This window comes from Pogona vitticeps, chromosome 3, assembly GCF_051106095.1.
Source record: "Pogona vitticeps strain Pit_001003342236 chromosome 3, PviZW2.1, whole genome shotgun sequence".
In the NCBI taxonomy this organism is placed as follows: Eukaryota; Metazoa; Chordata; class Lepidosauria; order Squamata; family Agamidae; genus Pogona; species Pogona vitticeps.
The window spans coordinates 116405617-116433352 of NC_135785.1; the positions used below are offsets into that span (position 1 = coordinate 116405617).

Consider the following 27736-nt stretch of genomic DNA (forward strand, 5'->3'; position numbering starts at 1 on the left):
TTTTTTTGTATAATGACTAGTGAACTAATTTTGCCACTCTATCGTGTCTCATTTTGTAACCTGTTATTATCATTATTTTCCTGCACTGAATTATGAACTTCTGAAGTCAGCAGGCTCTCACTTGCTCTCACTGCATTGTTCTACTTACAAAAAAAAATGTTCTGTTAAAACATTTTAATGGCTACCTGACCTTTTTTGCTTTTCAGTTCTGGATTTTGCTGTTTTTAATATGTTACATTATTCAGTAATTGAATAATGTACCACTTCAGTAATTGTTAAAATTCTTTTATTGTTAGTAGGTTTGAACTTAGTTTGAGAAAACGGGGATTATAACAGTTTTAATGAAATATGCTGTACCTATTTCTTCACACCAAAGAAATTAGCTTGGTTTCATGATAGATTTGTTATGCTTCAGTCCCATTGTAAAAAATAAATGAGGTAAGTTAGCCATTATTTCCCATTAATTTCAAATGAGGCTCAAGTGTTAATAACATAATCTGGATCTCGCCCAACTTTCACATAGTGTTTAGAGATTAGACTGCAGCAGAAAGAGAGAAAGAAAGCACAGCCATGCTTACTTTCCCTAAATTGGTTTAGTCTCAGGTATAACTACACTGGAAAAATGTGGAAAATAACATGGCATTGGCATGGTCTGATTTGCAATTTTTCCCCATTGATCACACGATGCAAATGAAAACGCGAATCATCCCAGAGTCCCCACCCCCAATCTGAAGTGTTTTCCCCTTTGCTACTAGGGCTTCTCCTTTAAAAAAAAGAGACTGGTTCAGGTATGTGATCACCTGAATAGATGCAGGGAAGCTGCTGTGCTAGCAGACACTTTGGAGCGGTGAGCAAAGCCCATTGGAAACTCTCTCTCTCTCAGCTAAGGGCAAAGCAAAGCCTGGCTTGGAAAGTCCTGGCAAGATTCCCCCTGCCCTTTTATTCTCCTGGGAGATGATGTGAAGATCACAGTAAAGTAATTTAAGTGAATAAGTCCCATGTTGAAATAGTGATGTGAATAAATTAGCAAAACAGGAACAATTTCCCAAAGCCCCGAAAGAAAGTTTCATTTCTAGACAAGAAGCTCTACATGGATGTTTCTGGGCTATCTGGCTGAAGAGTCCTAATGGCATCCTAAAGGACTAGTATTTTAATCTTGCACTCCGTGGATATGCACAGGAAATTATAGAGATTTGTTATGGAACATCCCCCACCCATATTCTCCAGTTCAGCTGTTTTATTGTGTCGGGCAAGAAAAGATATTGGCTCGCCAGACCTTTCCCCATCCTTTTCCCACGATGAATAAATCTGCTCTACATTTCACCATGTTCATGTTTTTTAAAGCACACATTTGTTCCATTCCATTTTTATATTATTTGCAGTTTTTAAAAAGTCCATTACTAAAATGTGCATCCTTGTCACCCACTTGCATAAATAAAAATCATAAGCAATTAACCTTCATGGAATGTTTTTGCAAGTGCCTTCCCATGATATATTTGATTTTTTTTAATGTTACTTTCTCTAGCCTACAAATATTGGTATATATTTCAGCATACATTTTTTTTTGCTCTGAGAACTGTATTACAAAATTCAGAGAAGTCCAGACCTGATGCATAACTGCATTCCAGTTTGTGTTTTAGTTCAAGGTACATGGATGGTTCATATTAAAATGTGAACCAAACAAATTGTGCCCCAATCCCTTCTCCTCTCCTACTCCCAATTATACAGTATGCAGAATTCTAATTCTATCTGACAGGAGGCAGAAGAAAACCATGGGCAAAGGCAGCAAGGGAATGAGGATGTGAGAGACTGTATTCCTTCTCAGGATGCATCAAAGGTACTCTGCAGCAATTCCATCATTCTCCCCTCAACGGGTTGTCTCTTGCGAGAAGGGGGAAAACAGAGAAGTGATAGGTTAACACAGGAAGGTTGCGTAATCAGGTTTTCTCCCCTAAAATGGTGTAGGTCAATACTGGCTGGTGGGTGGAATGGTTCCCAACCCTCTTACCATGCACCATTTTACCAGACTGAAAACACCTGCAACCATCACTCCTTGTTTGGACGTTAGAAAAAGCATGATAAAAGCATCTTTGTTTCTCTCCAGGAAGGGTAGTGTTAAGTTGGAGTGGGTTTGATTTTGACTAGGAAATAGTGTGCAGAGGAAAGAAGGATTAAACACTCTCTCCAATACTCTTTCTCTTTGTTCTGAGCCAATTTGTATCCTATGCCACACGTCTACTGATGTGGTTAGGGTCTAGCCTTCTTTATCCTGAATCAGGTATACAATTTATCCTCTAAAAACACCTCACAATTAAAAAGCACACCTCCACAAACTGTTGCCAACTCTTTTTGAAAGAGTTTTTAAAACTGGAAGTAAAGAAGAAGAGAGGAAATAAATTTTGTGCTATCAATGATGTCATGAGCATTACCTGGTAGTTGCCTATGACAGTCTGACCATCATCGGAATCTGAAGTGCATTGAGTGGTATAATTGCTTTTAAATAAAACACAAACACACAACTCTGATTAACTGTTTAAGTACCAGGTGGCTTGTTACGAGGTGTAAACATACCTTTCAACGTATGAGTAACTTATGGTGACTCTGTTACTTCTAAAAAGAAGCAAAAAGAGTCTTAAGTCTAAGAAAGGAGTGGGCAGCTTTGGTAGGGCCAGTTTTAGCTTCCTGAATCCAGAGGCTAAAGAAGAACACCAAAAATGTGAAAACCGATAAGCATATATGAGGGAATTAAACATTGTACCCTTCTGGAGGCTTCACCTTTTTTGGACTAGGGGGCTGGGGCTGCAAAAAGGAAGCTGGGGGCATGTGTGTGCCCCTAGGGCTGACCTTGCCCATCCTGATGTAAAACTTTCACAACTTGTCTCTCTAACCCCTCTCACAAGCTGAAAGGGAGCTCATCATTCATGTTTTGTGGTCTACCAATTTCTAGATCCTTTCATCCCATTTTGGCAGTTCTGAACAATGCTAGTGTGCTACAGGTAAAGTTAATGAAAAACACACAAGTTGTAATACCCCCAAAGTGTAAATGCTAGTCGTCTTGGAAACAATTGCCTAGCGGACATAATTTCCCACAAAAATCCTGTTAAATACAGTTTCTCATTCTGTCTTCAACATTTCTAGAGAATGTCCATGTCCATGTCCCTCCCAGGACACTCACCTAAGTGCTTGATCCAGACTCATTCCAGTGAATTCAAAGAACTTGAGGTACTCCCCTGCTACCATCTTACTAAAGTCATTACTAGAAAGGAGAAAAACATATTTTAAAAATTGTATTACATGACAGCGGAATAAACAACTGAAGATAAACAACTGTAAGTAAATACCACAGCAAGGAAGAGAAAGATAAGACTTAAAGCAGAATACATGTAAGGACAGTATGAGCAGCTACAATCTTTGATGAAGGACTTTACCACACACTCCTTTCCAGGCTTGAATCTCTAGTGAGAGAGTTTTATTCCCCAGTGGCAATATGCACTAGGAGTGAAGGCACACGTGCTTAGTATGAATGTTCCTGTCATCCTACAGCATAGACCATCCCCTGGGCATAAGGTATGTGGGCCACATCGAAGACACTGCCACCCGAAGAGTGTCTGATAAAGGCAAGCTAGCTGTACTCATTATTCCTGCCTGAAGTCTTGTGTCTTATCAGTTCTCTCATCCTCCATAAAACCTTCTCCTCAGCATAGTTCTATATGAGTGTAGCAGGCTGCTGCATTCCCTAAGGGAGCCCTGGGTGAATAATCTTTTCTCCTAATACCCACACGTACTTCTTCCCCAGGTGGCGGGCCACATCTGCCTTTTTGAAACCATCCAGGTTGTAGAGCCTCTTTGCCAGGCGTTTAGCAGCCTCCAGATCAGCTTTGTGGCCATTGGAGAGAGTGTCCGTGCTGCCCAGGGCCAGCTGCTCGGTGCTGTCCATCTCGGAATCTGAGTCAGAGACCAGCTGACTAAGAGGATGTTCACTAAAAACAAAAACACAAAAACCATCACTTGAACCTTGCAAATCAAGGGCCACTGGTTCTCTTGCCTTTTCTGAAGGTACTTTTTAATGAAGTGAGGGCATAAATGCCAGACTGGTCGATCAGAAACTTTGGCAGTTATTGTACTATGCCCTATTCATCCATATGGCAAAGCAGAGACTAACTGGACCTCCACATACAGTAGGAGAAAGCAGACAGTGGGGAGGGTTATTATGCTCTGGCCATGCAAAGTGCTTTGCTTTATTTTACTTTATATTAGGAAAACACTCAGTGTATCCCTATGTTTTACAATTAACTGCTTTGAACTGCAGGGTTTTCATGCTGCCTTTTAACCAACAGGAAGCCAATACATGATGCTAGCAATTTTTCCTAAACCAGTAAAAGGTGTCCTTAGTAACTGTGACTACTTGCACTACCACATATAGCACTGAGAAAGTGGAACTCAGAGTACAAAAGTAGGGCAGGCGATAGCTTTATTAGATTTCTTAAACATAATAATAATAAAATAGAATAAAACAAAGGTATCACCTGGCCTTGCTTTACTATTGTGTAAGGACCACATAACATTGTTTCCTTGTTTGTTTTTTGGAAGCTCCAAGTTATATACTTGGTCCTTTGGGGAAGAGCAGTCCTATCCAGCATTGCTGTCATACTACCATCCACAACAGACTTCCCACTCCCAGTGCTTCCATTTTGTCTAAATTAAGTACTTCCACTGTATTTCCATTTTGTCTACTTGTTTCCCTTCATTCATTCCCAAACTGCCTCCAGAAACATGTTCAGGGTTCTTGCAGCCTCGTGTAAAGAAATGAAATAGAAATGTGGAACAAGTGTAAACCTACGAGTTACTTCACATGCATGCTGTTAAAAAAGCATAGAGGAAAAGGAAATCTGAAGCATTAGAAAGGCAACTGTCATGGTTAGTGGGACAGGCATTCATCACCTTCTGACTGAATCCCTCCAAAAAAGACTGAAGTCATAATAATGGTGTGCGTTGTGTTCCTATCCTAATTTGACAACACAGAAGGATGCCATAGTCAGTTTTAAATTTCTAGTTTTAAGAAGTATGGAATCTCAGTATGGTCAACAAATCCTTTTTGAAACTGAGTTTTGCAGGTGCAGTGATTTTTCACCTTCTCAGAAAGGGGCACTCTTGGGAAAGCCCTTCCATGGGACTTTAATTATTTTGCCAAATGTATGAATATGGCAACTGACAGAAACTTCATCTTTAGGGGGAAAATGACATACTGCTCATGCTTGTCCATCTGTTTGGGTTTTGTGACAAATCCAGATGATTTGTTTCAAGATGGGCAACTAATTCTGATAATTTAGAATTAGTTGCCCCTCTTGAACCAATGGAAGCAATTGCAATGCAAAAGAACATGTCTGTCTAGGAGGATCTCTCAACTGCTTGTGGCAATACAAATAGCATTGTGGTATGAACTGGAGCACCGTTTCAGAGATCTTCCAAACTTTCTCCCATGTGATTATTTAAACGTGTGTGTGTGTGTGTGTGTGTGTGTGTGTGTGTGTGTGTGTGTGTGTGTGTGTGTGCGTATGTGTCTGGGGTGAGGTGGGGTGGGGTGGGGTGGGGTCTGTGTTCAAAATACCCTGTTTTGAAAGAATAGACAAACTAGTGATACCTCCAGAAATGGAATGTCTTTTGGCACACAGTAGTAAAGCTACTACTCAAACTGTGACCGTTTAGATACTGGCAATTATGAAATATGGATCTTTGATTTTTGCACGGAGTAGTTCTCTCCTCACCTCTCCAAGACTGAGAATGCTTGTCACGATCCCACATGGCCCCTTGATTGTTTCACCAAACTAAGAGCTCAAGAGCATTCAGCTGCCAACAGCTGATTACATCAAGATTTTTTAATATTAATAATAGAGGTCCAGGCAAGGTGTCATTTGTAAAAGAACCAAATAAAAATTGTTTATTGTTACAGATGATGATAGCTCAAGCAATGTTAACTCTTAACAAACATCCTCCTTCATCCACTTTCAACCACCACTCTCCCACCCAAACTCCCAAAACTCCCTGACTCTCTCTAACTAAAACTCCCCCTCCTACTACTGAGTCTCTTATATCTTGTGACTCCACCCTTCCAGCACTCCCATTGGTCTATGCAGATATATTAATATTCATGACCTGGGCGGACGCCACAATGCTTCTTCTAAGGCAGTGGTGTCGAACTGTGGCCCTCCAGATGTTCTTGGCCTTCAACTCCCAGAAATCCTGGCCAGCAGAGGTGGTGGTGAAGGCTTCTGGGAGTTGAAGTCCAAGAACATCTGGAGGGCCACAGTTCGATACCACTGTTCTAAGGGCTTACTTACTGGCACTAACAACTGTACAGTAACATAGGTACATACTTATATAATTTTGGTCCCATCCTTACCCCATCACTGGAATGTGGCTTTTTGGAAATGGAAGGTAACCCACAGGATGAAATAGGCTGCCCATTTTAGAACCCTGTGTGCTCTAAATATTTTTAGAGAAGTTGTTCACAGGCTAACATTACAGTTCGCTTTCAGGTTATTTAAGTCTTAACTGCAACCCACACTGATTGTTTATGATACCTTTATTATTGACCCCAACAGAACCAATGAAATGTCATAGCCTATTGGTTGGAGAATAAAGATATGAAAATTCATGATGTAGAGAAAAGTCATAGGCTAGCCACTGCTTCCAAGTTACAAAACAGGAAAACATTGGCTCTACCTCTTTCTTATTGAGAAATATACTGATAGCTTCCTTAGGAGAAGGAGAATTATCACTTTATTAAAATTTAGACATTAAGAATAGTGGAAATGAAAGGGGAAGGTGCTTTCTATGCTTTCATGTTGCTTTGAATGTTGTCCTTTATGCCATTCCCATCCTTCGTTCACAGGAGAGGTTGGGGTGGGAGGCCAGAAGACATGTGAGACTACGAAGGAACCTGTGATTTATAATTTGTAAGCAAACAAAGCCTTCCTCTTTGGTAACAATAGCATATTTAGATCAGAAACAGGGGAAGTAGATTTCCCCTGTCCAGGGTTTCGGGACTGCCTTTTTTTTAATGTCCACATAAAAAAGTTGATGGCATAGTTCTTGTCATGCAAAGACTCATGAAGAGACTATATCAGGTCATCTTTGGGAGGGTATAAAATATTATAATTAATATGAGGATTCTAATGTTATTTTCTTTTACAGGTCATAGTGTTTTCACATGAAATCACAGGTATTACATAGACTGGCAGATAAAGATATTGCCTTCTAGGTCCTAGTGGCAGAAGAATTAAAACCTCCTAAAGAAATTAGGAGAAATCCCCTTCACGGATTGCCCCTTCACGGATTGCTGCCTTGTTGTGGCGAAGGGGCTTGAGTAATTCAGAGAAGCTATGGGCCATGCTGTGCAGGGAAACCCAAGACGGACAGGTCACAGTGGAGAGTTCTGACTAAATGAGATCCACCTGGAGCAGGAACTGGCAAAACCACTCCAGTATCTTTGCCAAGAAAACCCCATGAACAGAAACAAAAGACTAAAAGATATGACACTGGAAGATGAGCTCCTCAGGTTGGAAGGTGTCCAACATGCTACTGAGGAAGCGCGGAGGACAAGAACAAGTAGCTCCAGAGCTAATTAAGTGGTTGGGCCAAAGCCGAAAGGACGCTCAGCTGTGGACGTGCCCGGAAGTGAAAGGAAAGTCCGATGCTGCAAAGATAAATACTGCATAGGAACCTGGAATGTAAGATCTATGAACCTTAGTAAGCTGGATGTAATCAAACGAGATGGTGAGAATCAACATTGACATCCTGGCGTCAGTGAACTAAAATGGATGGGAATGGGCAAATTTAATTCAGACGATTATCATATCTACTATTGTGGGCAAGAATCCCGTAGAAAAAGTGGAGTAGCCCTCATAGTCAACAAAAGAGTGGGAAAAGCTGTACTGGGATACAATCTCAAAAATGATAGAATGATTTCAATACAAATCCAAGGCAGACCTTTCAGCATCACAATAATCCAAGTTTATGCACCAACCACCAATGCTGAAGAGGCTGAAACGGACCAATTCTATGAAGACTTACAACACCTTCTAGAACTGACACCAAAGAAAGATGTTCTTGTCATTATAGGGGACTGGAATGCAAAAGTAGGGAGTCAAGAGATAAAAGGAACAACAGATAAGTTTGGCCTTTGAGTTCAAAATGAACCAGGGCAAAGGCTAATAGAGTTTTGTCAAGAGAACAAGCTGATCATCACAAACACTCTTTTCCAACAACACAAGAGGTGACTCTACACATCGACATCACCTGATGGGCAATACCGAAATCAGATTGATTATGTTCTCTGCAGCCAAAGATGGAGAAGCTCTATACAGTCAGCAAAAACAAGACCTGGAGCTGATTGTGTCTCAGATCATCAGCTTCTTATAGAAACATTCAAGTTTAAATTGAAGAAAGTAGGAAAAACCACTGGGCTAGTCAGGTAAAATCTAAATCAAATCCCTTATGAATACACAGTGGAAGTGAAGAACAGATCTAAGGAACTCGATTTGGTGGACAGAGTGCCTGAAGAACTATGGCTCAAGGCTCGTAACATTGTACAGTAGGCAGCAACAAAAACCATCCCAAAGAAAAGGAAATGCAAGAAAGAAAAGTGGCTGTCCAACGAGGCCTTACAAATAGCAGAGAAGAGAAGGGAAACAAAATGCAAGGGAGATAGGGAAAGTTACAGAAAATGGAATGCAGACTTCCAGAGAACAGCAAGGAGAGACAAGAGGGCCTTTTTAAATGAACAGTGCAAAGAAATAGAGGAAAATAATAGAAAGGGAAAAACCAGAGATCTGTTCAAGAAAATTGGAGATATTAAAGGAACATTTTGTGCAAAGATGGACATGATATAGAACAAAAATGGCAGGGACCTCACAGAAGCAGAAGACATCAAGAAGAGGTGGCAAGAATACACAGAGGAGTTATACCAGAAAGATGTGGATCTCCCGGACAGCCCAGATAGTGTGGTTGCTGACCTTGAGCCAGACATCCTGGAGAGTGAAGTCAGGATAGCCTTAGAAAGCATGGCTAACAACAAGGCCAGTGAGGGTGATGGCATTCCAGTTGAACTATTTAAAATCTTAAAAGATGAGGCTGTTAAGGTGCTACACTCAATATGCCAGCAAGTGTGGAAAACTCAGCAGTGGCCAGAGAATTGGAAAAGATCAGTCTACATCCCAATCCCAAAGAAGGGCAGCGCCAAAGAATGCTCCAACTACCTTACAATTCCACTCATTTCAGACGCTAGCAAAGTTATGCTCAAAATCCTACAAGGTAGGCTTCAGCAATATGTGGACCGAGAACTGCCAGAAGTACAGGCTGGATTTCTAAGGGGCAGAGCTACTACAAGAGACAAAATTGCTAACATGCGCTGGATTATGGAGAAAGCCAGAGAGTTCCAGAAGAACATCTACTTTTGCTTCATTGACTATGCAAAAGCCTTTGACTGTGTGGACCACAGCAAACTATGGCAAGTCCTTTAAGAAAATGGGAGTGCCTGACCACCTTACCTGAGAAATCTATACATGGGACAGGAAGCAACAGCTAGAACTGGATATGGAACAACTGATTGGTTCAAAATTGGGAAAGGAGTACAGTGTTGCCCCACATGACGATGATAATCCATTCCATAAAAATCGCTGTTTAGCGAAAACATTGTCTTGCAAAAATCGTTTCCCCATTGGAATGCATTGAAACCCGTTTAATGCGTTCCAATGGAGAAAAATCATTGTCGTTTTGCGAAGATTGCCCATAGGGAAGCCATTTTGCGAAGCACCAATCAGCTATTAAAATGGCTGCCCTGCGAAGCATCGGTCCCAAAAACACTCATTTTGTGAAGCGTCGATCAGTGTTAAAATTGTCGTTTTGCGAGAAATGGTTTGTGAAGAAGGGACCCAAACATCGTCCAGCGAAAATTGCCCATTGGAATCACTGTTTTGCAAATCGCTATAGCGATTGCAAAACTTCATTGTCATGCGGATTCGTCGTTTTGCGAGGTCGTCGTCTAGCAAGGTACCACTGTACAACAAGGCTGTATATTGTCCCCCGGCTTATTTAACTTATATGTAGAATACATCATGCAAAAGGCTGGAGTGGAGGAATCCCAAACTGGAATTAAAATTGCCAGATATGCAGATGATACCACTCTGATGGCAGCAAGTGAGGAGGAATTAAAGAACCTCTTAATGAGGGTGAAAGAGGAGAGTGCAAAAAATGGTCTGAAGCTCAACATCAAATAAACTAAGATCATGGCCACTGGTCCCATCATCTCCTGGCAAATAGAAGGGGAAGAGATGGAGGCAGTGACAGATTTTACTTTCTTGGGCTCCACGATCACTGAAGATGGTGACAGCAGCCATGAAATTAAAAGACACCTGCTTCTTGGGAGGAAATCAATGTCAAACCTAAACAGCATCTTAAAAAGCAGAGACATCACCTTGCCAACAAAGGTCTGCATAGTCAAAGCTATGGTTTTTCCAATAGCAATGTACGGAAGTGAGAGCTGGACCATAAAGAAGGCTGACCGCCAAAGAATTGATGCTTTTGAATTGTGGTGCTGGAGGAGGTTCTTGAGTGTCCCCTGGACTGCAAGGAGATTAAACCTATCCGTTCTAAAGGAAATCAACCCTGAGTGCTCACTGGAAGGACAGATCCTGAGGCTGAGGCTCCAACACTTTGGCCATCTCATGAGAAGAGAAGACTCCCTGGAAAAGACCTTGATGTTCGGAAAGTAGGAAGGCAAGAGGAGAAGGGGACGACAGAGGATGAGATGGTTGGACAATGTCATCGAAGCTACCAACATGAATTTGACCCAACTCCGAGAGGCAGTGGAGGACAGGAGGGCCTGGCATGCTCTGGTCCACGGGGTCACAAAGAGTCAGATACAACTTAACAACTAAACAACAACAATGAAATTAGAATTGAGTGTTTTAATAAGTATAATCAGTATTCAAAATTCTAAAAATGCTATCTTGCAAATCAGCCTAGAAGAGGTCTTCTGGCATCTAAAAATAACTGAAATCCCTCTATGGCTCTCAGAGCTTCTCACAAAACAAAACAAAACAAAATGGTGGCTCTGATTTATAGAAGTATGAGAAGGATTAACTTTCCTCGCTCTAGATGCTGTAGCACTCTCAAGTATTCTTCATGGGTTATATTTTTGCCACTGGGGCACAAGGAAGCTACATACAGAATACATATTATTAAACTGGAAAATCATGTAAGGGGTTGTTTTGTTATTACTACATACATTTGGAAACCTCAGGGATTCAGAGTTGCCTGGAGACCTCATCTATGCTACATCTCCTGCACAGGCTCTCAGGGGATTTAGTTCCCCTTAGGCAACAGGGACTGATCGGTTGAAACTGCCCATTTTAGTTAAATTCTCCTGCTACATTTTATTCACCTAAAATGAAAATGTTCTTGCTGAGTCCAGAGCTTTCCACTGGGTTTCCACTGATTTTTCCAGTTTCAAAATGTACTTCTGGTATAGAAATAAGGGGCTCTGTCTAGGTTAAAACTTTTAAATTCACTTAAAATTTAGGATGTATCTACACAACAGAGCTCCAGCAATCTGATACCACTTTAACTGCCAGGTCTCCGTTCTATGGGATTTATAGTTTGGTGTGGCATTTACCTTTCACTGTTATAACTCAGAGCAGTGTACACAAGTATATCTCTCTAACAGAGAGCTCCAAGTATCTAACCAAATTACAAATCCTATAGGATATCTCCATGTTAGTTACAATAGTGCAAATCTGTTATGACTGTGGATAGCTGTCATGTTCGCATGATGTTACAGAAGGAATCTGGCTCTCCCTGACTCAAGTAACCCAGCCCAGCAATTCATCTTATTCTTATCACAACACAGTGACCGACTCCCTGCAGTTGAAACGATCTACCCCACTTCCTTTTCGCTCTGTACTCACCCACAGAAAAAGTGGTTTGGAGAGATACAAGTTACATTATAAGCAAAGGGAAAGGCTAATTCCGTTATTTCCATCTCAAAGCCCTCCAGGGTCCCCTCCCCACCCCACCACTCCTTTCACATTTTTCTCCCACTCCTCTATCAGTTGCTCTCATTCAGCCGCTGTCTCTCCCAACGGGACTTAGAAATCAGCTGTCAGACCCTCCTTGTTGCTAGGCACCCCATCCTTCCTGCTCCTTGTTGCCATAGCATCCACTGTTAAGGCAAGCAGAAGCAGAGGAGAGCAGCTAGCACACAAGTTCTGGCTACTAATCCATGTTTATTAATTAACGGGCAAGATGCCCATCAGTATGATGAACTGTGTTTATTTTCTGCGGGAGGAATTAACAAGAGCCACCAAGAACCACGTGAAGACATACCGTGGCTACAATTAGGAACACAGTGAGGTAGAAGCAAATATGCCCCCCTCAGCCCACAAATTAGCAAGACCAGCATCAAGAGTGGGAACTGGTTTTGTCTCCATACCATAAATTATCCAGACTGCACCTTAGATTACTCTGCCTCATGTCAGTCATGCTGAATCAATGATACGTGGGGGAGAAATGAATGGGTCACAGCAAAGGCAAAACCTGTCTTCCACCTCAGCAGCCTCTGGGAGTGGGAGCAGTGATTTACTTCCTGCTGTACAAGTGAATAGCTGCTATTCACCTCTCTGGCAGAAAATAAAGCAACCCATGTATATGACTCTACAAGGCAGGAAGGCACAGCCATGACTAGTGGCAATGGGAACAAGAAAACAAAAGCCTCAGATGTTGCTGAGGAAGGTGGGCGGGTGGTTTAGGAGGCAAAGCTCTTTCAGCCCCCATTTTGTGGCTCCTTCCTCATCCCCTCTCATGTTCCACTCCCCCATGGTCCTGTTTTCCCTCCTCCCCCCACCCCCAAGACATGAATTATTGCCCAACATATTGTGTAAGTGGTTTATGAATTCAGTTCATGTCAAATCAGTCAAGCTCTCCCCCGACTTTCTCCCTGCACTTGCACAAAGATGGCACAAGCAACGTTCACAGGATTCGATCTGGTAATGCAAGAAAAACACATTGGCTAGGGTATCCCTGGTGATAGTAAGATCATTGTCACATGGGGAAAGCCACCAAAATGTTCCTTTGTGCTCTCAGTCTGCCACAGTACTAGTGCAAGACAAGGCAACGGAAGACATCAGGTAGTGTATCTGCATATTATGTTTGCATGCTAATGTTGCCATAACCCAGCTTCTCAAATTTGGGTGGCTCCATAAAAAACTGTTTTTAAAATTTTGCACATCAGGCTCATTTGCTTGTGTACTTTCTGTTGGTTGGGGTATTGGTTTTTTTCACCCAGTCTTAGGGCCAAAATCTGGGAACCACCATACATGTCAATTTGCTCATTGTCAAGACTGGTCTCCCTCTTGTTCCTGTTTGCCTGCAACTTCTTTCTGACTTAAAAGCATGCTTTGGAGAAATCCTCTGCTTCTGCTTCTCCAACAGTACGTGGCTCTGTATTTCTTCTTAATGTGAGACCAGAGGTTTTGCAAATGATGGGGAACTCCTTGTTTTCCTTCCAGATGTTGAGCATCCATCAATTTTGTACTAGTAAGATCCTCCTTTTACCATGATAAAACTTAATTTTGGACCAAATCAACTATCAGTACCATTAACTGCATTCTAGATAGCATCCTAGAGACTTATTATTTTGCTTTTGTTGCAAAAAAAGCAGCTGAAGGATCAAGATTTTTAGGGCATGTTTTTTTCTATCGGAAAAGTGTGAGAAGGAGGACATACGTACTATAGTTCCAACCTGTTTTGAGCCCTTGTGAGTTTGAGAAGAGCTTTATATATGGTACTCATTGTTTTTAGCTTTAAATATTGTCTTTTAATGATGTAAGCTGCCTTGGGGGTTTTAAGAAGAAAGGCATGATAAAAAAATATTGATTATATAAATAAATAAACAATAAATAAACAATTTACAAATTCTATTATGTGGTTTTCAAAGGGATAGCCATATGAGTCTATTTCAGTGTGTATTAGAAGAGCCTCATGGTTAAACTACTGTACTACAGCTAAAACTGTGCTCACGACCTGGGGTTCAATCCCAGGTAGCTGGCTCAAGGTTGACTCAGCCTTCTGTCCTTCCCTGGGGGGGGGGGGAATGTGTAGCCCGCATAATTCACTTGTAAACCACCCAGAGAGTGCTTGAAGTGCTATGAGGCAGTATATAAGCAGCACGCTTTGCTTTGCTTTACAAAAATGAAACAAAAACCGTAATCTAAGAATTGTGACATCTTAAAGTATAATTTCAGTGTGCACTTTTGTCAATAACAACCCATCTCCTCAGACACATGGAATGTAATAGGCTACAAGTTTATATAGTACTGTATACACAAAATCAATGGTGGTAGGGTAGAAATCAGGTGCGACAGAAAAAGAGTATGACAATTAGATTGATAATGAACTTTTAAAGTGACAATATTAATACAGTATAGGCGATGACCATTCAAAGTTCTGGTTACACAGACATCCTGTTAATAGTTTGAACAATCAGCTTTGTCTATCAGCTGATACCAACAGTAAATTGCTGTCTTTGAGGTGTAGCTGGAGCTGTTTTCAGCCAGCTGTGTTGAGGTTAGAGTTAAGTTAAGAAAAAGAACTATTTGGCTATAGTTATAGACAAAGACTGTAGATGAAACCTGTATATTAATATATATACTGTAGCATGCTAAAAATCCCAGGTCTTTATTTAAACTTTTTGATGTGCACTGAAATATTTGATCATTTATTTATTAATAATAAATAATATAGCCCAATTCAGTTCTCTCTCTCTCTCTCTCTCTCTCTCTCTCTCCAATCTTACTTTGTAATTCTTTTTTTCTGCAACAACTAATTTGAGATCTGCAAAATTCCTGTGATGTTGAAATGTTCTGAAACTTGTTTTTGTCTATTGCTATTTCTGATGTCAGATTTGTGTCTCACCCCACTACCATGTGCCTGCATAGATAAACCTGTAGCCTAACTATGATGCTTCATGTATCTGAGGAAGTGAACTGTTATCCACAAAAGCTCAGAATGAAATAAATATGTTAGTCTTTAAAGTATCACAATACTTATATTATTGCTTTTGTTTTTGAGCAAACTCTTAAATTGTTAATAGATGAGAATCAAAAGGTGATAGAAACATAATCAGAATCTTAAATGTAACTTTTCGGTGACATGCACATAGTGGCAAAGAGGAACATTAGCATGATCATTACAAAGAAACAGGACAGCAAAAAAAAGGGGAAACAAAGGATCTCTTTCACATGATCTAAGAAATCAAAGGGAAATTTAAATCTAGATTAGAGATGCTAAAAACAATAATAATCTTAGAATAATTTTAGAATTCCAGAGCTAGAACAGACTATGGATCATAAAGTCCAGAACCTATCAAGGAGGCACAATGGACACCATCTACTCAGAGTAAAATAAAAACATTATGGCAACAATATGTTGAAAAATTGCACAGAAGAGATGTGAAGATGACAGATTTCTTCAAAGAAGAATCCTTTGATGAAGAATGTGCAGTTTTAGAAAGTGAAGTACAAGCAGTTCTCAGAGCAATTGGAAGAAATAAACCATTAGACTAAAGGGAACACAGATATTGTTTCAAGCTATCTGCTCAATCTATATGCAGAAGATTTCATGTCGAAAGCCAGACTGAATTCAGATGGAGAAAGAGTGAAAATTGGTGGAAGAAACACTGATGATTTACAATACGCAAATGACACAGTATTATTGGTAAGAGACATTAGTGACTTGAAACTAGGTGAAGGCTAAAAAAGAAAATGCAAAGTTACAGTTACCACTGAATATTGATAAAATAAAAATAATGATTGCAGAACATTTACATAACTGCGATACTGACAATGGAAAAATAAAAAAATGTTGAAGATTTTCTATACCTTGATTCAATCACTTATCAAAATGGAGACAGCAGCTATGTTCATAAGATAGAGGCTTGTAAGGGCAGCTATGAAGGAAATAAAAAAGATCCCTAAGGGTAAGGATGTGTTGATGGAGACCATCTCATCTATACTATGGTACTTCTGACTGCTATGTATGAATGTGAAAGCTTGGTGATGAACAAACTTAAAAAGGGGGAAAATCAATTTCTTTGAACTGAGTTGTTGGAAGATAGCTTTCTGGATACCATGGACTGTTAGAAAGACAAATAAATGGGTTCTAGATCAAAGAAATTTTAGCTAGAAGCAAAAATGACTAAACTGAGGCTACTATACTTTAGATATATGAGAAGACGAGACACTGGAAAAGATAATACATGTTGAATGCAGTAAGTAAAGATAAACACATTGATGGAGACAATAAAGTTACAGTATTTCATTTGCAAGACCTCAGTTAATGACAGGAGCTTTTGGAGGTCATCCCTTTATAGGGTTGCCGTAAACTAGAATAAATGTGATGGCATGTAACAAGAATATAATTGCCTTTAATAGACCCGTCACAGGAGTGGCCCAAACCTCACGGAATTCCCATCCAGTTCACTGTTGCTCTGCAGTACAGGTATCTAAAAAGGCCTTAGAAACCTATTTGTTTGAGACCATATTTTTTCAATAGTATTGCTGGCTTAATGTGTTTTATGTAAAACATTAAGATATGATTTAGGCCAAGTTATTCTGTGTGCTAACAAACTGTTTATAGAAAATTGTGTGTTATGGTCTGATCTGATGATCTTAATGTACCTTTTAAGTACTGTATAATGCCTTGTAAGAGCTGTGCCTTAAAAGACAGCCTAGAAGTACCTAAATAAAATACCTAAGTAAATAAATTGTATAAGGGAAGCCTTACAGTTCTTATTTAGCCAAGCTTTTAATTAAAGCCAGGAGAGGAATGCAATTCTTCCCTCTCACCCACCTGCTGGCCTTGGTACTCTGTACAGTTCAGTCCCCCTCTCCAAATTGCACATGACTTCGCGGTCTGAATTAGTGAGGAGTGAACATGCTTCCACCACAGACCTTGAGGAAGTACAGTACACCAAAAAACAAACAAACAAACAAACAAACAAACAAACAAACAAACAAACAAACAAAAACACACTTCACCCTCATCATTACTTGTCTTTTTGACCTCAAGAGGAAATTCAATAAATGGCCTATGCCACCTACTGGAGAAAATAAGCAATTGCATGATGATTGGGAAAACCTGTGGGAAAGCAGGTCAAGTGCACTTGCACTTCCAATTGATTTTTTTTTTCATATTTGCACCCCCAAGCATATAAACTGATACATCCTGGCTCTTATTCATGTTTCAGACCTGTGCATTCTAAATGTTCTCATATATAGGTTTACCTGCCATTCCACACAGCCCCCTGCCCCGCCCTATTATAATCCATCCCATGCGAGATCTTTCAGCAGGAAAATTCCTACAGGTGGATGTCCCGGTGAGATGGCGTCTTCCTTGACTTTAATGTACCAGAAGAAACAATGTCTCTTCTGATTTTCTGTGGACCCTTCTCACTCCTATTATAATCCCACTGCTGTCTCATATTCCTCCAGTTCTCTTCTTCTTTCATTGGGCTAGTTTCATATACATAATTTGGAAAAGGGAAATGGAAAGGCAGCAAGTGCAAGGGGGGAAAAGGCTGTCAATTAGGATAACTGATTTAAGCCCTAAAGCCTGGACAGAAGGCAGACCACAATGCGCTGGGCAAGCCAGCACCCCCTCTCCCTGAACCATTTGGAGTTGTGTTGTCACAAAGGATTCAAGTTGATTGCCTCACAAGTAGATGCGTACAGCCAGCCAACCATCTAGTTTAAGGTTCTTCCCTCCCGATGTGGCCTCATAACCACCAGGGGTAGCTGCTGCCCATTGTGGCTGGTGGTACAGAAGGCACAGCATTCAAAAGGTGGATGTGGGGAGGGGGCAGCCTCCTAGTGCTTCCCTCTCCTTCCCAAAGCGTGACACAGGTGGAAGGGAACACAGATGGGGCTCTGTTTGCCTCTGGTAAAGAGAAAGGTGGGAATAAGGCTGGGGATAACCTAAGGGTGAGGTGGGGCAGTAGGCCCCATTTGCCCTCTGTGACATAATTAATTACGTGCCATCAAGCTGGAACTGACATACTCTATAATGACCCTAACAGAGTTTTCAAAGTAAGGGAGATATTTAAGGAGTGGTGAGCCTCCATGGCTGAGTGGGGATTCGAACTCTGGTCCCAAAATTTCTAGTCCATCACTCCATCCATTACCCCACACTGGGTACTTAGGACCAGCTGCAACTGATATATTTTATTTCCACCTTCTTAGCCTGTGCACACTGAGCATTTGCTCAACTTTCTTTTGCACCTATGATACCAGTACTGCACCTCAGTGTCCACACAATGCAGGGCTGAAACTAGTATCAGCATAAGCAGGACAACACTCCTTGCTCTCCAGGATTTTTTAATATGCCACTCCTGTCTAATGGTGTGTTCTTGTTCTGATTTGCTCTGATTTGCTCCAATGCAAGATCTCGTGTGGACCTTTACACTGTTTTGCTCTGTGCTGGTGCACACACTTTTCAGATGTGTGTCATTTGACAGTGTTTCCTTATGGGCTTTTTTCTGGTGGTGAATCTCCATCCCTCCATGCTTCTTGGACAGGTAAAACAAGAAGGGAAGGGAGAGAGAGATGTAGGCAGACAGAGGGTGGAGAAGAGAGAGAGATGTAGGCAGACAGAGGGTGGAGAAGAGAGGCAAAAAGGTGAGGGGAATCTCTGTTGGGAGTGAGATGTCATGGAGCAATTCCAAATGTGTGTTGGCGAGAGATACCAGGATGAATCAGCGCTTCCCAGGGGGATCAAAGAAAAAATACCATTGCCATGTGTGGATGCTAATACTGAATATGAATATTGCAGTTCCTGTTTTCTGCCCACTTTAAATGACAACTTATTTCCTTCTTGTTCATTCGTATCGGAAGCAATCCAGGGGTGCTTCTGGAGTGAAAGGAGCAGCCAACAGGTCTTGTCGCTGCTGGCGGGGTTACCCTAATGTGTCCACAATCCTCATATTCTTCAGGGAGACTCTTTCTGTGTCCCCCATTGTGAGTGATGAGGTGGACAGAAGGAGAGTGTTTTGGAGCACAACCCATTGGCTCAAAGCATTCAGATTATTTTTAAAAATTTACTTTTGGGAAATGGGGAAGAAAAGTTACTTTTAAAAAATCGGACTATAATGGTAACTAACTATTATTTGAGGCTTTGAAACTGTAACTGTAATTAATTACTTCAAAAGTAACGTTCAAGATTTACTACTACCCTGCATCTCCTGGTCCAATATGCCCGGGAATAGTTATACATGCTCCTACTTTCCCCTCTCCCTTTTGGCCAGTACATAATTCAGGATTACACAAAGCACGTTAATGGGGCTACCTTATATCCACAGAGTTAAATTGACTGGGATGCAAATGTGTACTAAAAAAATGCACATTACAGTGTGAGCTGGGCAAAGCACATACTAGATCGCTCCCTGACCTAATACAACAAACTGAAAACACTTTTGTTCCACAACATTTAGCAGCTCGCAGGAACTAGAGTTTTTGCTAGTACCCCTACTGAAAAGGTTAAAAGTCCTTCCCCTGACTGCAGCAACCCATGCCTGCTATAAGTTTTTTTTTAAAAAAGTCAACTCTGAGGGATGTTTGTTCCATGTGCAGTTTGTCCCTAAATCATCAGAAACAAAAGCTCAAATCACAATAACTTAGATAACTTGATAACAGCTTAATAACTCATGATAGCGCATGATGCAAACCTGCAAGGCATAGCATGAACTGACATTTAAACTGTGTGATATTCTTTTTCTACTATATAGTTTCTACTATATAGTTAGGGCATACTCCTGTAACTAAAATTCTAACTAGATATTACAGTTATACTGCAAAAAGAGAACTTAATAACATAACAAAAAAAAAAGTGGATCCATGAATACAGCATTGGACAACCGACAAAACCTCAAGCTCAACATTTTCTATCATGTTACAGAAAGTCCTAGACATTTCTTATCCCTAATTTTATTTCTGTGTCACAACATTTTTGCACCAACTATTCTTTCAACCGAGTAACACCTATTCAGTCTTGGTAAACCTTTTATGCCCGTCATATATGTTTGGACTCAGCATTTATCAGAGTCTTCAGTCTCGTGCTCTAAAAGCTATTTCATGTAGTTGTCAAAACATTCTAAGAAAAGGAGGGCAATCCCCTCCGTGTGTGAAAGACAGAAAAACCAGAGAATAATTTCTGGGGCTTTTGAGTTTTTCTGTATTTTTGCCTCAATCTACATTTTAAACACCTCCTAGGCTTTCTTTGCCTATGGATTATTTTACAAGATGACGGCACATATGAGGAACTTTATATCAAATTCATCGGTGGCATTGGCTAAGAACTTCAATCTTAAATGGGCCAAATATCACCTTTTCTACTTCTTGTCTTAGTAACTTCAGGGTGTGTGTGTAAGACTGATGGTGAGAGCAAGATTCCTCTCACGGGAGCGCCTCCCGTCCCTCCTGCCCTCTGCTGACAAGGAAGTACAAACACCACCTGTTACTCCTCCCAGGAAGATAAGACTACCAGAAACAGACCCGGGATCGTAGAAGAGAAGTTGAAAGAAATGACTGTTAAAGAAAGTGGGAATGTTTTGGTGGGAATGGAAGGACAGCTTCGAGTAGAGATGGAGGCGGGGCTTGTTGATATAAAGAGGGGGGATGGGAACCTGCCTTGTTGTTGGGAGTGGATTTGGTTGGAAGATCCATGGACGGGGAAGGTAGAAAAACGTAAGAGTCGCAAAGGAGGAGGTGGACTTTAGAAGGAGAAGTGAGAGCACCCCTAAACCATCTTATTGGGGGGAACGAGAGACCAAAGAGTGGAGAAGGAAGCTAAGGGAAGAGAAGGAAAAGGTGGAGAGGGAGAGGAGAGAAAGATTGGAATGGAGGGTGATGGAGCTACAGTGGAGGACCGGAATATTATGGCTGGAGGATTCCCCCTAAAGAGGCCAGGCTTGGATAGATAACCTGGATGAAGATACAGTCCCCTTACTGGAAGGGGAGACAAGACAATTACTGAATACAGACTTTACACTGGACTGGCCGGGTCCCTGGAATGTTCAGGGGTGTAACCCCTTTAAAGTTGAAGACTGGAAGCCCCCATCTAACCAGTTGTTAGAGGGAGGAAATGGTTGGAATACCTTCGTTGACACAGGTTACTTGTTAAACAATCCAATAAATGTTACACTGATTTCTAAACCGAGGAAATCTGTCAAGAATATTGTAAATAAAAATAAATAAATAAATTTATTTGAAGACAAACTGGAGCCAGACTCCGAATCCTCACAGGGTAGGAGCACCAAAGGTAGAGTAATCAGCTGTGCAATTCATTCCAAATTATAAATGTAAATTTTATTTCCACAGGAGCTGGATTTCTTTTATAGTGAAGATAAAACTGCGGGGAGGGAGATTTCAGAATATATTTATGTTTCTTTTAAAAGTCCTCTTCATTTTTGCTACTATGTATTTTGACATTCAAAAGCATGGATTTATTTTCGCAGAGAGGATTTATAGAATTAAAAATGAAATTCAGACATAGTAAAAGACTTTTAACAATATTGGCATGCATATATATAGTGACAATTTTAAAAAGTAAAGGAATAGGTTTTCCAGTTCTATGAACTGAAACAAGGCAACATCAAACCAGGCAAACTGTGGCTACAAACAAACCTGAAATTTATGAAATAGTGAACTTTAAAGGTTTTGTTCTTCCTCTGAAAACCTTTTCATGCCATTTGAAATGACTATTTTCATAGCAAACACTGAAGAGCCTTGAATAGAACTAATTACTGTGGCACAAAGCATACACTCTCCCCTTTAAAAGAGCACCTTGCAAATTTCTGTTTGTGAAGTTAGTGATATCAAGGAGTACAAAATAGAAGTCTACGTGAATATTTCCCTTTACACTACCCATCTTTCTTACTGTCATTATAGAAATATCCAACAATTTCTGTCCTACAGTGCTAGGGTAAGGAGATAATAAATTCACTTAGAATTCTGAACAATCAAACCACAGTATTCCAGGGATGCCCCGTTTAGAATTAGCTTTATTTGCTCACCTTGTAATAGAGGCCAGAGGAATTCCCAAGCTGTCCTCAGAATGGTAGGGGCTCTGTAAACCACTTTTCCTTCCACATCTTGGTTCCTCTTCCTGCTCAGTCCAGGGAACATCAGTGGCAGAACTGGTTCCAGAATCTGCCTCTAGATGGGCCAGGGGGGCAAAGTTCTGCTCAATGAGTTTGGCACTGTTTCGAATTTGCTCCTGCATTGCTGGGGTAAGTGTAGGGAGATCGAAGGTGAAGTAAGTTCCACTGTGTGTCTGAGAGGGGGAGGATAGGATATCAATGGAATCCAGGCTGGTGTAAGAGGTCCCTTTGGCTCGGTGAGACTCCATGATGCTCTCAAAATGCTTGCTGAATGAATCCATGCCATCTTTGGACAGACTGCGTCCTAGCAGAAATGGCACTGGGGACTTCAGCAACCCTTCTGCATCTCTGTTGATGATCCTGGACATTTATGGAAGAGAGTGAAAAGAAAACATCACACTGTTGTAGCGCCTATCACTTCTCTTCAGCACACAACCAGGCTCCAATTCCTACACCATCAACTAATGAATTTCCCTGCTACCCTTTGCAAAGGAGCTGATTAGGTCTTCCTCTGAAAAAACAGTAAATGCATATGCTGAGAAGTACATTAGGGGTTGAGGGAAGGGACTAAGGGGTTTCTCCAGTTGGCAGATAATTAGTGTTGTGTTAGACTCTCTTTGTGATCAGCCACACCTCCAATGCTGTGAGGCCTGCTCAACAGAAGACCTGGTGCTTTGGTATATTTCTGTACCAGAAATATCTAGGACTCTTTCCCCATGAATACTGCTAAGCCATATGCATCAATGCTTAAATTATTCAATTTATGGCTCACACTGTCCTAAGGATTTATGTTAATGATACTACCTAGTATACTGGAGTTCTATAGCAGAATAGGAGAAAAATCCTCAAAATGTTTCCAGCTCCCTTCCCTTCCCTGAGGACATCTGCAATAGCTACCTCCTTTTGCATTATGCGCTGGTGCCCACTCCTGTAGGCAAGAAATCTCACTTCTTTATCTTGCACTAGTGGGGTTCAGAGAACAGTCTTCTGCCTTCTCCCAAATTTGCTCTGAGGTTAGAAATCTACATCACTGGTTCTTAACCTTGGGTTACTCAGGAGTTTTGGACTGCAACTCCCAGAAGCCTTCACCACCAACTGTGCTGGCTGGGGTTTCTGGGAGTTGCAGTTCAAAAACATCCGAGTAACAAAGGTTAAGAACCTAGGATCTACATAATTGGGCTGCAAGCAAACTGGGAAAACAACATTTGCCCAACACTTCAATATTCTAGCGAAGAGTTCTTGTGACCTGCATGACTACCCATTCTTCCTCTAATACATTTGTCTCTATAACTTTTTCCCCAGTCTAACTCTCTTGCCATCACTCTCTTACTACAAGTTCTGTAGGCTGAAAAGCTGTGCAGAATAGAATGGGTACAGTGGGCTGGGTCCCCCCTCCCGGCCTCCCGAAATACATAATTCAGCTGTATAGAGGTCATAATGTTCATTTAGTCCACAACATCTACTCTAAAGATGCAATCAGATGGTGATTTAGCTGGCTATTTGGAGAGCCTATGGCATGGTCTGGTTCGATCTATATTCCAGCAACCAGATGGTATACAGGACATCGCAAACTTGTCTGACCTTGCTCTGTGCACAGTCCAGATTTGGTCCAGGGACAGTGCTGCTCTTTCTTTTGGGACTGAGCTGGAGTAATTCAGACCAGATTGCATGTGGTCAGAAGAGTTGATTTAAAGATTGCACCCAGCAAAGGCGGCCCTTTCTGGTGCAATCCAAGGCAATCTTATATCACTCTCTGATTGCAAGCCAACTGGCCCCAAATCTCGACAGCTCAGGGCCTTCCCAGAAAGTGAGTTCTGGGTTCCCTGGAATCCAGCAGCGAGATAAAGTCCCTCCATATTTTCCATCTTTCCAAATGGTCTTTTCCATTGTCTTCACTATTGACCAGGATCTGAGAGTCTATTTCGATGTTCCTTTATCAGTTATCTAGATTACAGTTGCACAAAGTTAAGTTTTGTATGAGTAGCAACTGGAGTTTAGCTCACAGTGAATGAAAAAAGAACTCACCCTGATTTTACGTAATGTCCAGCCTGAACTCAAAAGGGCATGCATGCTTTGAAACTGCTAAAATGCTAGTAACTAGCTTTTTATTGACATAATTCAAAAATATAGTATAATATTTTTAAACACAACTCCGAACTTTAAATGCATGCACAACTTAACAACCACAATCCTATCAGTGTTTGGATAATGGTTTGCACAGCTTGTCACAGGTAATTGCAGCTAATTGATGAGGTACTAGGGCACATCTCAGTTAAACAATGGGTAATTGTTTGACTCACTGTAGCAATGCATGGGGGTATTCATATTCATATACAAATATGAATACCCCCATCTCTAATAAGTGCACAACTAAGACAGACCCCAGCACCCTGACAATTAGCCACAATTAGCTGTAACAAGTTGTGCAAATCTTATGTGAACATCAACAGGATTCTGATCAATATTTTGTAAAATTGAAACCTTTGATTTCAATTTTACTTTAAGTCCCAGTACTAATTAGCCTGAATCTTCTTATGCCTTAAGGATAACATTTTCTTATGTATCTCTCCCTCTCTCTTTTGAGGTCTATGGATGTGTTTCCTCATTTATAGAGGAGAGACTGAATAGTAGGGCACGTTTTTTCCTGCTATGGTCTCTATACTTCGGAATTCCCTTATCCATGAGGACCAGCAAGGCAAGAGGCCTCTGCAGCTTCTCATAACAGATAAAGGTCTTGTTTTGGAAATCCTTCCCTGACCACAGAATTAGCCATGTATCCTAATATACAGAGGACAGTCTTTGGTGTGAAGGGCTATCTAGTACAACTCCTACTCAGAGTTAAAGAAGCATAAGAAGAGTGGCGTTCAGGGCCCATGAATCACACTTTTCCCCACTACAGTGAAATATACCGGGTCAAATCTCATTACAGGCTGAAATCCTGTTGCTTAGTGTAATAGGTTGCACTAGAATAGGCCCACTGAATCAGTGGAGATTTGGTGAGTCAACTCCCCCATATATTCCATTGAATCAAATGGGCCTACTCTAGTTGTGACTTGTTTGAGCATAATAAGTCTTAACTAGAGGAGGCCAATTTTAATCAACTGAACCTATGAAGATGATTCACCAAATTCCACCAATTCAGTGGGCCAATTCTACTGTAATTTATTATGCTAAGCGATAGGACTTCAGCCACAGTCTCAACTAGACCTACTGAACTGAACTGAACTGAACCAGCATTAGTGTTGACTAGCAAGTCTCATTCATTTCAATGCATCTATCTTACCTAAGACCAGAACTGGATTTTGTCTATGGCATTTCTATCTAACTTACATGGGCCTAAATCTTACTGCTAGTCCCAGTAAAGTAGTCCCATTGAATCAACTGCATGTAAATCCCAATGATTCAATGAGTTTGTTCCAGTTGTGAGTAGCAATTACATTTATGCCAGAAATTATTCTTCTGAAGTAGGAAATGTGATTTTGTTGTCAATCTATGTGCCTTCTTTTGCAGTGATGTATTTCCTTTGTTGTTAGTGGAATTGCTTGTAATATATAATTATTGGTTGTGATTAACATTGCCAAACATGGGGTGAAGTAGAGAGAGCAATTTAAGGATTTTACCATTGTGGATAAGGTTCATAATATACAATGTTTCTGAGACTGCAAAGGTGATTGTAGGTCAAAACAATTTACAACAAACTTTTGCAGTGCGTGATGAGCAACAAACTGTTACCATTTTAAAAAGCACATTTACCTATTACTCCTTCTTCCATCCATCCACATCTAAAGATCATGAGCACAAGAGAACGTGAGCTTCTTGCTCACACCCTAAAGAGGTCATTAGGTTTCTAATACATCCTAGCACTAGCCACAGGAAACAGAATGGTTATCACCATTGCAAGTAGAATAAATTTCCTGTTGGTACACAAGCAACATTTTGATGAGAATTTTTCTCTGATAGCTACAGGAAGCAGAGAGGAGGGAAATGCAACACTCCATGCAAAGCAATGGAGGGAGATTTAATACCCATAAATTGAAGAGCTGGGTGCAAGATGTGTTGGTATGTGCATGTGTGAGATAATTTTTAAAAAGTTTTTTTGTCTAGTTGTAGGAATCAGAAGGAAGCTGTATACAAGTTCAAAGACTTTAGTAAGCTAAAGGCCAAACTAGACATTCAGGGAAATATGTATTCTCTGAGATTATTCTCTCCATTTTGAATCCAAGAATGCAATTTCCTCAGAGTTATGAGCCTGAGGACTATGTTTACCTTTCAAGGGTCAGTCACAAAACAAGGCACATTAGAATGCAAGATATGGAGATAAGGCAAAGCATGTGCAAGGATAATCTGACATTTGCCACCAAATGAAGGAACACGTCTTCTAAAAAACATGTAAAGTATACCATCTAAGAAGTCATAAGTATTAGGATACACTGCATAACCTGATTATCCTGAAGTCAATAATGTCCCTGCTTCTGTTTGTATCTGGATATCTGGAAAACAAGCACAAGACAGGCAACACAACTTGCTCAGGTAACATGCTAACTACTCACTAGGTGAGAGAGAAAAACTTACCTCTCTTGTTGATGCTGTGTACCCTCAAATACTTCATCATCTTCATTGTCCTGTATTTTACTTTTCAAGTACTCGCAACCTTTCTCCTGGGTGTGCTGAACAATGAGATCCCCTGGAACAGTGTTCCCTTTCCCAAAGGTTCCGCTAAAACTTGGATTGCTCTCACTATCCTTCTGGCTCTCAATGGCTGAATCCACTTCCTCCTTCTCAGCCAAAATGTCATCAATGTTGGTCTCATGGTAGCACCTCAAGGGGACAGAGTCGAGGTCAGTTTCCGAATATTTCACTGTTCTGCGGATAATTCCAGTTTCACAGTTCCCAGGCTTTGTACAGTCTGGTGGTGCCATCTCAATTTCTACCTCTACATGACACAAGTTGTGCTTTGGCCCCTTCCAATCTGATTTTGGTTGCAATGGCTGGCTGGATTTCTTGTGGATCTGAGGTGGTGGATCAGGTACGTTCTGAGGAGATATCCCTGGAACACAGAGATCCCAAATTACAAAAAATAAAAACAAAGCAAAAGGATGGTTGTTGTGGGTTTTTCGGGCTCTTTGGCCATGTTCTGAAAGTTGTTCCTCCTGACGTTTTGCCAGTCTCTGTGGCCGGCATCTTCAGAGGACTGGAGTAGGAACTCTGTCCAAGCAAAAGGATCCTTAACAATTTCGTAAAAGGTAGTACTTTTCTTCTCTTAATGTAAATGACACTTAGCCATAAACAGCACACTATACACAAACCTTTAATTATTCTTCACAAATCTTGCCTCTAATATGACTAACAGAAAAGCAGGAAAGACGAAGAAAGCAGAGCTCAAGGAAGATGGGGGAAGCAGTGGCTTTCCCACACTGAAAAGTTTAATGATAGCTAATTAGAATCACCATCATCATTTTTAATAGGGCCTGAAAACAAAGTGCTATAAAAAATTAAATAAACAAACCAACAGACACTCTGCTGGCATTC

General features: G+C 40.8%; 1 protein-coding gene across 2 annotated transcripts in view; it reads right to left on the reverse strand.

Annotated features, from left to right (window-relative positions):
* PSD (pleckstrin and Sec7 domain containing) overlaps window positions 1–27736 on the reverse strand; it is a 113897-nt gene that overhangs the window by 67837 nt on the left and 18324 nt on the right. The window contains exons 4-7 of one of the 2 annotated variants that reach the window (XM_072994934.2): window positions 26780–27254; window positions 22121–22567; window positions 3786–3980; window positions 3176–3256 (exon numbers count right to left, since the gene is read on the reverse strand). In XM_072994934.2, the coding sequence (XP_072851035.2) occupies window positions 3176–3256; window positions 3786–3980; window positions 22121–22567; window positions 26780–27254 (1198 nt within the window). Of the gene's footprint in view, window positions 1–3175; window positions 3257–3779; window positions 3981–22120; window positions 22568–26779; window positions 27255–27736 lie in introns of both variants that reach the window. The other variant, XM_078391147.1, reaches the window with a different exon arrangement.